The sequence below is a fragment of the Aptenodytes patagonicus genome, chromosome Z, assembly GCF_965638725.1.
Source record: "Aptenodytes patagonicus chromosome Z, bAptPat1.pri.cur, whole genome shotgun sequence".
Classification (NCBI taxonomy): domain Eukaryota; kingdom Metazoa; phylum Chordata; class Aves; order Sphenisciformes; family Spheniscidae; genus Aptenodytes; species Aptenodytes patagonicus.
In genome coordinates this window covers 47,336,167-47,351,037 of record NC_134982.1, presented here as the reverse complement: position 1 = coordinate 47,351,037, position 14,871 = coordinate 47,336,167, and the positions used below count along the sequence as shown (strand labels likewise).

The window sequence follows — 14,871 nt, the reverse complement described above, 5'->3', positions numbered from 1 at the left end:
GAGATTAATCCCAAATAAAAATCTTCAGTCTTCAACCTATCAGATTTTTTTTTTTTTTTTAAATTAATGCAACATATTTTGTGCCCACCTGATCTAAAAATGCGCAAAAGTATGCCAGGTTGTAAAGATCTTATTATGTGTATAAACAGTAGAACAGCTCTCAAAAATCAAGTCAAATCTTGAATGAAACAATTTAACTTTCACCAAGAAGGGTATTCCCAGACCAAATTTTCTGGTCAATGTTATCATAAATGACTGTCATTAATGTTGCTAAAATGAAGACAGTGGTAATGCTCATTAAAAATCAGTATTTTCTTTAATGTAGCTTTGGAATTAAAAAATCCTTTGTGTCTTGAAACTTGGCAGCACATCCCACCAATTTCTGAGACCACTTTAGGACCACATAGTTAGTCTACTTGTAAGTTGCAGGAATGTAGAATATGTTAAATATTTTCTCCTTGGTGAGGGCTAATAACTTTGTAGGTATTGCAAAGGTATTTAAAAATTAGTAAGACTTATTTCTATAGTAAAATGCATAACTAGTACTGATTTTTAGATGGCTGTGACAAATGGTGTGGGATGATTTGGAGTTGAACATTGTATTCCTAATACAAAAATACTCTTTATTAGTATTATATTAATCATGAACTAATTAAACATAAACATAAAATAATCATAAATAAACCATAAAGAGAAATCTATATTAATTTAACAATTATAATCTAAATCTTCTAAATTTTGAAATTTTTAGTTACAGCTTCTTTAACATCTTTTCAAGAGTGCTTTTACTCTAACTATGTAATGGTAAAGGATGGACTCACGTCAGACTTAACACTATTTGCAAGAGGTTTCTGTTACTGTTTTTTTTAATTGTCAGCCTTGCATATGGTTGCAGGGTTCTGACATAGAACTTCTGCATGTATTTTTAACTTCTAATAGAAATTCTGTAGGTAAGCAATGCCATGAGTTATATTTTCATAAACTTGCTAGTCATTAATTATACAGATATTATTGGACACAATCTAAAGACAGATGACTTGCTCAGATGTAATCTGCGCAGCATCAGTTATGGTAATCTCGCAAAATAAAGTCCACAAGGCTACTGCAGCACAAGGAACTTTGTAAATCTTTGAGAGGAATAAATTCTTTTTACTTGCAAATGGAGCAAATCTAATGTTATCAGGCATGTATTTTTAGTTTGATTTAAAAAAAAAAAGAGTAAAGCACACTGTACTGTTAAACTTTAAAATTAGAGCAGTACTAATCAGGCTCCTGTAGAGGTGAAGTAGAACAGGCCTTGGAAACTTAAATGACTTCTTTAGTGTAATGTGTGAGGTGTGTCAGAAGTGAGAATCAGACTCATAGGCTTCTGATTCCTGGAGCCAAACTGCAAGGCTGTACTTCCTCCCTACTAGTAGATTCGCTAGACGTGTTTATTTTATAAATCTTGATTAACTATGTGACAGTATTGAAATATTCCAAACAGTGACTGTAATAAAGTATCGTAATATACAACTAAATTGACATATATGAGCGTCCAAGGAGAAGAGGCCAAGAGACATACCACTAGCTAATACTATTTTCCTATGTTGTACATTAAAAGTTTTCATCTTTCATCAGCTGACCCAAATTCATAAGGAACTCCCTTTTCATAGAATACCAGAACTATATAGCTTTAATGTCATGCCAAGGGTGGCATTGCTAAATTGTGAGTTTTTCATGAACAGATGCGACAAAAATTCCACTGGCAAGTCACAGGATCCACTATTAGCCCGTTAAAAAGTACAAGCGCATAGAATATGCAGGAGTAATTGACTGAGAATTCCCCAAATCAATGCCTCATCACTTTGAATGTCAGTTCCCTGTCTCCAGCCTAAATGCCCGCATAGCTAATTGTTGCTGCAGTATGAGTTTGACTGAGTGAATCACTGAAAGCTTTCGCTCTAGATGTTTCTGAGGAAACATCTCTTCTTGTTTGCAAAGAATGAATAGCCTGATTTAATGCCTGTGAATAGCATGAAACCTTGTCAATGGACTTCAGGGACAAGTGTCTGTGGGAGTGTGTTAAAATAATGTACAACAAAAAGGTGTAAATGTTGATGTGGATGTCATGAAGTTATTTTTATTCTTCTGAAGAATACATTTTTCTTTTTCTGTCAGGTACTCTAGTGCCACAAATACATCTTTATTCAGAAGATTTTATTCTGTGGCTATTTCTGGGTGTGAGTAGTCAGTGACAGAGGGGAGAAAAGTATGAGACTCTTTGCTAAGTTTTTTTTCTTAATGCCAAAGAGAAATGCATTCTTTCATTTGCAAACTTGCTTTCATTGTATGTGGACTATGTGAATGCTTTTCACAGAATTTCAGTAGCCTCAGTTGATGTTAGAATAAATACGTATCACTTTTACTTACACTTATTATGCTGTCACTAGAGTTCATACAAAAGTAAATATGTATAATAAAAACTGGAAAGAAAATACTTTCCCATGATTGTTGTGCGGTCATTTTCTTTTTGGTGGCATATTGCCCTTCACCATTGCGTAAACCATTGTGTCATGCTTGAGGAGCTTAGGTTGAATAATAGATTATCTTTGAGGAAATCCTTGAGAAGCAGTGTTGTCTAATGGGCTAGAACATATGAGATTTGTGTCTTTTATCTCTTTCTGTCATTTGTTTCCTCAGTGACTTTGGACAAATCATTTTCTGTTTGTGCCTCTGTTGCCTTACGCTTATGTAGAAATGCTTTAACTCTGCAGAGCTGAAGAATTTCCGTGAAAGGTATGTGCTTCATTACTAGAGTAAATATTAGAGGTTCTTAAAAAAAATGGTTCTAGAGATTTTTGGAGAAAAAGAATTCACTTAATATAAGTAACACAACTCTATGCACTGTATGAATAGCTCTGGTTATCAATACCATAGGCAGTATTTTAACTGATGGTCAAATATTTGCCATAAAGAGTTTGGACCATGTGTCTCCTTTTCTTATATCTGTGTAAGTCAGGGGTAAAGCTTGAATTTAGCAAAGTTGCATGGCTATTAAAGAAGCATAACTGTTGGAAATAGGAAGCTCTTTAGTGTTAACTTACAATTTAATTGAAGAAAGAAAGTTCAGTCATTCTTCTCTATGTCTAAATAGATTGTGTCCCTGTCCCCGCCCCTCCCCCCCCCCTTCCTTTTTTTTAGACGGTGAAACAAAGGTGAGTACTTTCAGACCATGCTACCCATTTGCAGAATCTTCTCTACAGCTTAGTTGGAGGAAGATGATGTTCTGGCAGGAACTTTTTTAGACTTCCTCCCCCGCCTCCTTGTAATTTTAGTATGTACAGGTAGAAATGAATGCTGTTCCTCAGTATACTAATACAAAGGAATACACTTTTTTCTTTTACAGTATAGGTCTCATATGACTCCTCTGAAGAGAGGACTAATGTTCTAACTTGCTGTGTACAATTTAATAGATGTTCTTCTACTTATGTTTGGAAACTAGGGAATTACTGCATATTTGTTAATTGCAGAACTTAAAGTGACATGTCTAAAAAGCAAAAAAGAAAAAGTGCCAAGGATTGGTGTATATGCAACCCCCCCCTCACTGGTATCTCAACGTATTGTAACTCTGGAAAGAGAGGAATGCTGTTTATTTCATGGTGAAACTTTGAATTAATCTCTAGTTAAAATTTTTTTTCAGAGGAACTGAATTTTAAGGAAATAAATTTCTCTGTATTCCACTGAAGCAGTATACAATCACAAGTTAATTGGAGAGGAGGCTCAATGATGAGGGAAGCATGGATGATTGGTTTTGTTTATGTTCAGATCAGAATAGACTAGATTAGACTGTTTTGGTTGGAAGGGACCTACAAGGATCATCTAGTCCAACTGACCAGTTCAGGGCTGACCAAAAGTTAAAGCATGTTCTTAAGGGCATTGTCCAAATGCCTCTTTTTAAGGCACTGACAGGCATGGGGCATCGACCACCTCTCTCGGAAGCCTGTTCCAGGGTTTGACCACCCTCTCGGTAAAGAAATACTTCCTAATGTCCAGTCTAAACCTCCCCTGGCGCAGCTTTGAACCATTCCCACGCGCCCTGTCACTGGATCCCAGGGAGAAGAGATCAGCACCTCCCTCTCCACTTCCCCTCCTCAGGAAGCTGCAGAGAGCGATGAGGTCACCCCTCAGCCTCCTTCTCTCCAAGCTAGACGAACCCAGAGTCCTCAGCCGCTCCTCACAGGACATGCCTTCCAGCCCTTCCACCAGCTTTGTTGCCCTCCTCTGGACGCATTCAAGGACCTTCACATCCTTCTTAAATTGTGGGGTCCAGAACCGCACACAGTGCTCAAGGTGAGGCCGCACCAACGCTGAATACAGCGGGATAATCACCCCTTTTGACCGGCTGGTTACGCTGTGTTTGATGCACCCCAGGATGCGGTTTGCCCTCTTGGCTGCCAGGGCACACTGCTGGCTCATACTGAGCCTGCTGTCGACCAGCACACCCAGTTTTTTTCTGAAGAAGTGTTGTTCTGTAGAGAAGAGGTTGACAAAAGCCTTTTAGGCATGTGAAGTTACAGTAAAAATGTCTAATACTGGATTTAAGCTGGAGGAAACAGTGATAACCAGATATAAAAGTTTAACTGAGAAAGTACAATTTGTATTTGGTACAAAAATGACTCTGTGTCTAGGTAATTATAATTCATTCACATCTTTGCTTTGGCTTACATGAAGCTATGTGAGAGCGTAGTATTTGCCAGAAGAGGGTAATGAAAACTTCATAGTCAAAGTTTGTGTCAGATAGCCCACGAGATACTGAGTGACACATTAGTTGGCAGATTGGGTAGGAGAAGGGGTACAAACAATAAATTACAACTAACAAGAATTTGCCATTATTGCTAATAGTTCTAACTTTTCTGGTGTAGTGACTTGGTGAGCTCTTATGCGGATAAGCTTCTCAGTGTCTTGAAATTTAGGCTCCGTTGAGACTAACAAAAATTTTGCCACTGATGTAAACGGAATCAGAATTTTGTTCCTTTTCCTGTAACCTGCAAAAGGAGGTCTAATTTATGTAGTGCTTAGACTACTGATATCGGAGGCCCATGCACAATTGATGTGTGATGTTACTAGCCATAGTGAAGCTAAACTGGTGTTAGCAATGATTGGACTTTTTGCAAAGTGGTGTAAAAATATGTTACTTTTATTTTTATGTTACCAGATATTCTACAGAAGCAGCTCTGTCTCCTGTAGTTCTCCGCAGATTCAGAGGCTGAATCATACCTAATGCCTCTTTCCAGAGTTGCATTTATTCTTTGTTTGCATTGTCTTAGCTGCATTTTTCTTTGTGTGGCCTTTATTGCGGCTGTTGTCACAGAAGTCAGCTGAAAACAAACTGAGCTGAGTGAAAAGGCTCAGTCCAGCAAACTAAATCCAAGAATATTTTAACATTCATCTTCATTAGAGCTATCCCAAAAAATCTTTATCCCTCAAGTACTAGGAGAGATTGCCACATTACAGTGACCTGAGTGTTACCAAAATAATCTTGGAAGGTTTGCTATTTAGATTTTGCAAGACAAAATATGTAAGTTTTTGTCTTGCTGAGGAAATATGTTGAAAGGAGATGTGCTTCATGTCCCCCCCCCCAACCCCCACTTCTAGAAGATTATAAAGATGTGTACTTGTTTGTGCTTCCGTTCACCATGCCTAGTATGTCATTTCTAGTTTCTGCTGTGTTTTGTCATATATTGTTGTTACCTTTCTGTGGCAGATCACTGTGCACTGATGAGAGGTAAGCAATTCAGATATGGAAGAACAAGCAAGGAGTTAAAGGGTGAGCTAGAAGCCCCGTTTCTTTCAAGTCTGGCTTGTGTTTTGGAAGGCCATGTTGATCTGCTTAACATCAGTGTGCACCGGTCAAATCTGGGATTAGCTTTATTGCCTTGAAACAAATTTCCATTTTGTACATGCATCTGATTCCCTGCCTAGTGGTATGGACAGCTTTATGTGGGCCTTGGTGGATTTTGATCTGGCTAGTCCTGACTTTGAAATTCTTTTAAATTAGGACATCGTATGGTTTGGTACTTTGCTGAATTGCATAGAGCCTTCTGCCAGAGATATAAAGGTACTTTACCTCATGGTCTGTTTTCTCCTCTTAAATTTAACTTTTAAAAAAAAAAAATACTTGTGGTCTTGGAGTCTTAATAACTAACTTGGTGCATTTCTTGCAGGAGCGACTTCCAGTGGCTTGTGATCAGACTTTGTATTCAATTTGTGTCTAAAAACATAGGAATCCATTCTGTGGACTGGTAATTGCATCTTTTGTATATGGAAGTTATAATTAATTGCCTTGTTGTCTTGTTAAGATTCATTATGGAAAGGTAACAGATAACATCTGTAAAATTCAGCGATATTACTCCTAAATGTCTTTCACATCTTTCACTGTTCCCTTGGGCAAAAGATAAGAGTTAGATGGATGTGCTGAGATATTATTTCTGCCTTTCCCATTGAAGAAGGTTTTATTCTTAGCCTCTTGAAATGGGGTAGGTCAGAAGGAAGATCTGCTGCTGCAAGACAAGCCAGTCATTAGAACCAGAAAGTTTTAAAATTAATTTTTGTGTGAAGTGGTTACTGTTATCAAGGAAGGCTAATAAATAGTATCTTTTTGGTCATGAAGCCTGTAGCCTGATGAATGGGAAGGTGGAGGCTTTATTACAATCATATAGTCCTTTTGGGGGAAGAGGGAGATGTAATGTTTTCAGAGTGTTCTAGAAAGGGAGATCTTGTATGAATCCCAGCAATGCATGCTTCCTCAGGGCATTGAGCCTTCTCCAGTCCGTCAGGGCAACAGAATGCAACTGGAAACATCATTTTGCTGTTTGCAATGTTACTCAGATTAAACCTGTGCAAGAGGTTTAGTACATACGCTGTCCACTAAAGCAGCCCTGTTAGTGGCCACAGTCCCTTGAAGATGAAAATTGGGCTCTTTTACCAGTGAGACCTGATAATGTAATTCAGAAGGCAGATCTGACAACTGTTAAAATACTAATTATCAGAGTAAATAGAGGAAACAAATACAGAGGAGCAAAATAGAGGAATTAATTACTTTCTCTGGGAGAATTGTTAGTCTAAATGTTGAATGATAATGCCACTCATCTGTTTGACAGTTATTCAGTTTACCAGATTTTGCATGCTGCTTAGGCAGTGTTTGTTCCTTTCTTTTGGCAAAACTCTGTTCTTTGGTTTTATTTCCAGAGGAAGATATATTTGCATGCAGTTTGTTTTAATTTGGAAAGTCTGCATATAGACAGGCAGTTTTCTATAATAGTGGTTTGTTCTTGCTGTAAAATATCTGTGGATGTAGGCACAAAGATGAATAGGCAAACTTGCTCTTATCTGAAAAGTTCTTAAATAAAAAATCAACACTAATCGACACTGGATGTAAGCATACTGTCCAGAATCAAGTTGGAAATTGTTCTCTAGATTATTCTTGACTGCTGGACTGCCAGTGAGTGTAGATTAGACTTAATACCAACCTATAAACCAGCCTGTGAACCTAATTTCTCAACAAGGGACACTGTAAAAAATAAGATGACAGGAATAAATAATACATATTTTTAATTTTCGCATAGTCTTTACTACTATTGGGCCTTTCTGAAGTTTCTAAAAAATTATTCACTTTTTTCCTAATGAACTTTTTCTGAATTTATTTTTGGAGGGCTAGTAATAGGTTTTCTTTAAAGTAGGAAATAAATCATGTTTGATCTTACTGCCTAACTAAGTATGTATTACATTTTCTTTTTGTTCTTGGCAAGTAAAAGGAGAGTTGTCAAAGTGATGATGAAAAATATACTTGTGGGAACAAGGTGAAAGAACCTAATAGACATTTTATGTAAAGAAATAATAAATGAGAAAATAGTATCTATGTTCTGGATAACTGCTACTTTTTTTTCTTTTGGCATAACCTCAAAATATCATCCATTAGATAGTAAATTTGTGACATGATTATCATCATCTTTGAAACATCAAAACAGTAAGTTAATAGTCGTCTTCTGCTCTATTAGTGTATCAACCATGCTGTATCATAATCGAGTCAAGGGTGATTAACTGAGGAGTCAAAATCATGGTATCTTTTGATTATATAATACACTGAAGTGCTTACCTAGTATCTAGTCTCCTCATTCCTAGTGTTAGTCTCCTAATATCTGTTAGAGTAATAAACATGCATAAAAGGACTGTTCTACTGCTTTTGTAGGTGTTAACAACCCTAAAAATAATTTGGAATTTGGAATGTATGTTCATGTGTTCTGTTAGCTCAGTGGTAACCTGTTCTGCTTGGGGCCTTTGGACTCTGATGTCATATAAGTATTTTAGCTGTTTTCTTGTTTTGTTTTGTTTTTCCCTCACAAGCTGAGGTTGCTGATGGGCAAGATTTGAGAGAGGAGATGGAGTAATGGAAAGTGAAGTGTTCATTTGGAGCGTGGAGCAACTTATCACTGGTTCAAGGAAAAGTACACAAATGAGAGCTTTATACCTTGAATGCAAGTTTTTGTCACATTTATTTGGAATGCTGTGACATAAGGCAATATTGTACCTTAATGGTATCTCAAAGATCCTTCCACTTGAAATGCTTTTATTTATTTAAAAATAACAGCTGAATTTACAGGATTAAAGACAAACTAAGTAATAAAAATTTAGTAGTAATTTTTGGCAATCTATTAAAGCCAGATTTGGAGACATTGAAAGCTATGAAAGTTTGTTACTGAATTTTCTATGATTGACAAATTCTTTCTGAGGGGCTGTAATGTTTTAGCAACTGCATATTCCCTTTTTACTATAGCCGAGTCCTGAGTTTCAGAGTTTGTAATAGTAAAGAAGTTACTTTGCTTTCGCTTGATTTTTCTCTTTTTATGGTTTTACTTAAAGAGATTTTATTTCTACATTTCTAGAGAAAAAAATCTTCATTCTTTTACTGCCTTATGTGCTGAATGCACAAATATTTCATTTTCAGACTATAGATAAGGAGATAGTTGTGAGAAGTTTTCTGAAAACTTTGTTGGTGTCTCTTCTACCCTTGCAAATAGTTCACTGTCCATCACAGATGAGGGGTAGTCAGGTATGTCTTAAGGTGGAAGGCTGTGGCAGTGTGGTGTTTGTATGTGTGTGTTCTGGAGGCTGTAGCAGTAACTGTTGTTAAGTGGAGTGCCCTGGTATACTGTAGGGCTTTGCCTTAAGAGCTGGTAACAAAAGTTATTGACTGAAGTGTTACATTTCAGACACTAATCCAGATAGCTCACTTGACAGAATAAAGCTAATCCATTCCTTGTTAGAAATGCTGCCTTCAGCTTCTGAAAGATAGAACATGTACCCTCATGCCTGAGCTCCACAGGGTTCCCTGGGCTTGAAAGTACAAGCCCAGAAAGGTTTGACTGGGGGGTTCTGAGAGAGGAGGACTAAAGACTATTTCTTCCCCTTCTTTCTAGAAGTAAAGGTTGTTTTAAGGCGATTAACAGTAAATCCAGCTCCTGAATTTCTCATATTGTGGAGTAAGTAGTCATAAATAAGAAGCAGTTTTTGATTCTTGGCAGCTGAAATAAAAGGAGTCCCAACTAACTGAAGAGAGTGAAAATGAACCTGAAAGAGACTTTAGGAATATTCTTGACAGTATGACAAGTCAAATTATTAATCAAGTCTTTATTATCTATAATTTCTGTAGGTCTTTTAATATGTTCTGTGTCCTACTGAGATCTGAATGTTTAAATTACTTTTAATTAACTAATAGTTTTATATTTCTCTTGTTAATAAACTATGTATCCTGTGACAGTTTTTGAGATTAAATCTGTGTGTCAGGTTTGGTATGTTATGTTTTCTTTTTAATTGTGTTATTTATACATTCAGTAATTTTACTGTACGCTTTCCAGTAATGTTGAGGTGAAGACAAAAGTAAGCTATATTAATAAAATTGCTCTTTTCAGGACTAGATGCTATAGTTAAAATAAACAGTCAATAACTTTAACTGTTTCATTGGTGGCTTCTAAAGAAAGCAAACACGTAAGTACAGCTTAAAAATCATGCTATTGCAAATAGAACAGGTGTTTGGGATAATTTTTTTTTTCTGGTTTTCTTTTAGTGTGGCATAAGCAGTGTTGCGATGCAGCAAAATATTAGTGCATATTAAATTAAGCATGTTCTTGATCAAGGATGAATTGAAGCACGGACTAAATGCTAAACAAGGGCCAATGGCCTATATGAACAATGCAGCAATTCTTGGAAATGCCACTTTAATATACTCTTCTGTAGATCTCAGGATAAGTTTTATAAGAATGTGAATTGATTGTATCCCAAAACAGATGATAGCAATATTTTTAGCACTTACTGATTTTTTGTGATGATAATTTTTGAAAATCTACATTCAGTTCCTAATAGTTGCTATAAGGGATTCTGCTACCATTGAATTGGCAAGAGTAGTTCTTGTATAAAGCTTTACAGAAGTGCTCAACCTTGCCTCCTCCCCCCAAAAAGAGTGCAAACAAAGATTGTTATTCATGTCACTCTTAATGGTTTATTTCCCATTTTTTTTCAGTGTATATACCACAGTTTATTACAGATACGCACTGTGGATTACCTGTTCTCTTAGTCATATAGGTCACTTGCTCCTTATTTCTGGTATTATAGTATTCTGAGCAGTTTCAGAAAATCAATTGCACAGAAAATACATTTATTTGTCCCTCAGTCCACTTTAGAAATGGGACGGAGTACTGACTCCTCCATTTTCGCCTGTAAACTTGTCCATGAATGAGCATTAGACGGCAGCTAAAATTTCTGAACTCTGTTTTAGGAGGGGTATGAGATACAGAAAATGATGTGAAATGAGCAAGTTGAGGATTGATCCTTCTGAAGATAGGCTCTGAACTTTAGAATGTGTAGTTGGGTCTTTTTTGGTCAAGTCCTTTGCTTATGCTTTCATACAACAAGACAACTGTGGAAAATACACTGCATTTCAGGTGAGGATTTTGAATAGCCCTGAACACAGAACTTACTTTGTTTTCTTGGTGAAAAAAAGACAGGTTTATTTCTGTGACAAGTCTGATGATGAGACAGCTCATATCCAAGATACACAGGACAGGTATCTTAAGGGAATTAACTATCGGACACTGTAAAAAATGCATACTTGCAGTTAGCAGCATATAGAATAGATATACTTTTAAGATTTGCTTTCTCATGATCTGTGCTGATGTACTCCTTTTTGACTTTTTTTTGTTGTAGTTAAACAAGAATGTATATCTCAGTTTTTGACAGTTTTTTCTGTAAGGCAATGGCTCTTGACCAGCTAAGGAGTTGCTAAGGAGTCTCTCTGGACCAGCAATCCAATTTATTTAGCTGTAATTAAGAAGGGAGATGAAGCACTTTTCTTATTGTGGAGCTGGGATTTCAGACTTCTGGAAAAAGACCATCCTTACCCTGTGGTAGCTGTGCCATTCTGCATACTGGAATAGTAGTTACAGGTACCTGGTATAGGAGATAGGCCTGCTGATTTGCTTACCTTGAATCTTCTGTTAATACGTAGTCAACTTATGTGACAGTCCCCAAAATGCTGGACTGTCTTTGGTTCTTTTTTTCTTTCCCTTCCCTTTTTTTCCCTTTTTCTTAAACTTTCAGGAGCCATTTTGTTAGGGAACTGATTTTTTAGTTATTTGGTAGGATTAATCTTACCTGGGAGCATCAAACAGGCTTATTAATTTACTCAAATCTGTAAATTCAGTTCCTGGGTTGAATTTGTTCTTAAAGTCTTTGTTACGTCCCTGTGATGATAAGAGTGTTTGATGGCTAATTGCTGCTGGGTGTTTGACTTAGTAATTTCAAAGAGCTGTGGTGATGAAGTGTTGTAGCCTGTTTTTGATACTTGTAGAAGATCAGTAAGATGTTGGCACTGCACAGGTCCGTTTAGAGTTCTGCTGACAGCAGCAGTTGCAGGTAGGAACGGGAGTGTAATAAAGAACACAAAAGCATTGGCTTTGCTTGCATTACTTTGAACATGTTCAGGGCAAATACACATTGAACTCTGGCAAGCCAACAGCTTTATCTTACTTTTTTTTTCTGGACAGGATCCAAAGTCAAATAATAGTTGTGATTCACTGTGGGGTATTTATTTATTTATTACTCGTAGAAATTAAACAAGTTTATTAATGATCTTCAGATTTTTATCTGTCTCAGATTAGCATGCTATATAAATGATGGGATTGTAAGGGTTAGCTTTATAAAGCAAGCTTGATTTGCAGGGCTGCTGCTCAGGTTCAGGTTTATTTTTTTGGTCTGTAGCTTACAAAGATAAATATTCGCTGATTTCTGTTGCTTCTATGAGTGTCTGAATTTGTCTCCAAGTGGGCAACAGTTCATTTCTGAAAACTGCCACCACATTTGTGTTAATTGACAGTTGTCTTTTACAGTCTTGACAGAAAGAACAATGATTGAATAGCTGCAAGAGCTCGTTTGCTTTTTCAGCCTATGAGGTGTTTCTTTCAGAGAGATTTAAAGGTTGTTGTAGTGCCTGCTGTGCTATTCTCTGTCCTTCTGCCAACGAAAAATGTAATAGCAAAGCAGAAAAAAATGTGGGGTTTGGGTTTTTTTGTGTGTGTGTCTTTTACTGGGGCAGTTCGGTTAGATTTCAACATTCTGGCGTGGCAATAATGCTCATCTCTCAAAGACCCAGTTTTTACAGCGAAGTATGCCATTGGATATAGGTTCTATATGGTACAACTTTTATTCAGAACTGAGTTATATGTAAAGCTGTATGTGGTCATATTTTTTCCCTCTCCTTTGTATAATAATACAAAGAAAAACAGAGCTGAAATACTAAATGTATTAGTTTCCTTTAAGAAGAATACTCTTTTTCACTTAAAACTAATGATCAATTACAAATGTAGAACTTAAAACAAGTGAAGGCCCCCTAACCCTTTTGTTTTGACTGAGCCTTATTTTAATGCTTTCATTTATCTTGAAATGGTCATTTTCAGCTTTTCATTATGCAAAGCATTCTAAATAAATGCACACGTTATTCTAATATTCTTTGAGTGAAATATTGGTGACGACAAATTCAGATAATAAAAGCCTGAGATACATCTGGGTGGTACATTTTAAGGTAATTTACTGATTACTGTGCCCCCTTTGCTACTTTGTCACAATGGGGTTATTGTTTTACCTTCTTAGTACTACAAAGAAAATTGGCACCCTTATGAGATGTAAATACAAAGATACCCCCCATACCCCCATTCACATCTGAACACAAAAAAAGTTAGCAGAAATCCTTCTTCCCATTTTCATTCTTGGTTTGAAGCCAGTGTTTAATGCTGCCTGAAGTGGAGTTACAATCTTTTTTTCAGGATTGTGGAATGGCCCAGGACACTACGGTGCCCAAACTGAACTTTGAATATTGGTTGGATAAAGCTATTGAATGGGGTCAAGCCACCACCTTGGAATCCCAGAAGGATGTGTGCCTTCACTTGCCCCAGCTCCAGGAGTTTCTACATCAGATTTATGAAACTTTAAAACATATGGTAAGTGACTTTAAAAGGAAGAGTGACCTGTTTTGAAGACACCCTCGGAAACAATCTGCACCATGTTTTGACGAAACTAGAAGCTAACAGTTGCAGAGAGGTTTGTGTTACTGACCTAGTGTATTGCTGGATCAGAGAGGCAAATTGGGGAAACAGTCACAGGTAATGCAAACAGGAGTGTGCTTTCTGTTTCCCTGATTTATTGTGAAAGGAGCTTTTTCTTCTTGATTGGTTGTTGTCACGTGAGATTTCCCAGCCAATGCTCTAGCCTCTTTAAAAAACTCTTTAAAATAAACAAGAATTTGATTCTGGTTGTCAGGTCATAAATTGGATTATTTAAAGGCCTTAACATGTAAAACTGTAACTGATCCTTTAAATCTTGGAGAGTCTGTTGACATGTTAACCCCAGTGTTGTGGCACACATAGTGAATTCTAGCAGCATGGTCAGATCATTGGCATATGCTGCTGGCTGTTCTGTTTAGTAATTTAGTGTCTGCACTCACTAGAGTGCTTTTTTTAAAAGTAAGTTTAGTTGTTTATATGTTTAGTTGTGTATATGTTTTTCTGAGCATGGCTTTTTCAGTATATGTAGTCAGTATAATTAGCTTTAGAAATATTGCATTATGGCATGAGGCTGACTTCTTATGGAAGTACTTCTTTTTAAATATTCTTATCTGAAGAGTTGTTATTTTGTTTTGAACTGAATTTAACTTTTAAATAAAAGATTTTTGGGGAGTGGTGTTTTCCCATATTTATATATGTCATTTTCTTAAGGGGGGGGGGGGGGGGGGGGGAATCTATTTTTAATGTTGCTATTTCAAATAATCCGAGGCTTGGCCTGAAATGGACCTTGTGAATATGGCCCCAGAAAGTCTAGGGCTAGCCCCAAACGTGAGACAAATGTAAGGAATTTATTGCAGCAGCAGGAGATGGTTATCGTTCCTGCTACTTGCATGTTATCTCAGCACAGCACCATTTTTAAAAGCCTTTATTTATTAGATAGTAAAGCTGCAAAAATGGAAAAATAAGACTGATTACACAGAATTGTGTATAAACTACATTGTCTACTATTTTTATAGTGAAGCTGCTTTCTATTTGGTTAAAAGTTAAATTGCAGTTTGTTACTGGCTAGTCATTACGTAAGTTAATTTAAAGAAAGCAAGCGAAAGTAATAGAAAGATAATTAGTTTTATGCCATAGTAGGTACTCATTTCTTCAGAAACTCTGTGAGACAGTATATTAAAGCAATGAGGATCGACAAAAATCTAGTTTAATTGTGCTTTTATTATCATGAAATCTTGGTTACTAATACTGTTTACTGATTACTGGATGGGAAGCAAAT

General features: G+C 36.6%; 1 protein-coding gene across 4 annotated transcripts in view; it reads left to right on the top strand.

Annotated features, from left to right (window-relative positions):
* Positions 1–14,871, top strand: part of FANCC (FA complementation group C) — a 110,968-nt gene that overhangs the window by 22,119 nt on the left and 73,978 nt on the right. For 2 of the 4 annotated variants that reach the window (XM_076362854.1, XM_076362852.1), the window contains exon 2: positions 13,356–13,529. In XM_076362854.1, the coding sequence (XP_076218969.1) occupies positions 13,365–13,529 (165 nt within the window). In that variant the 5' untranslated portion in view covers positions 13,356–13,364. Of the gene's footprint in view, positions 1–2,682; positions 2,779–8,464; positions 8,487–13,355; positions 13,530–14,871 lie in introns of those variants that run through there. The other 2 variants (XM_076362851.1, XM_076362853.1) reach the window with 2 other exon arrangements.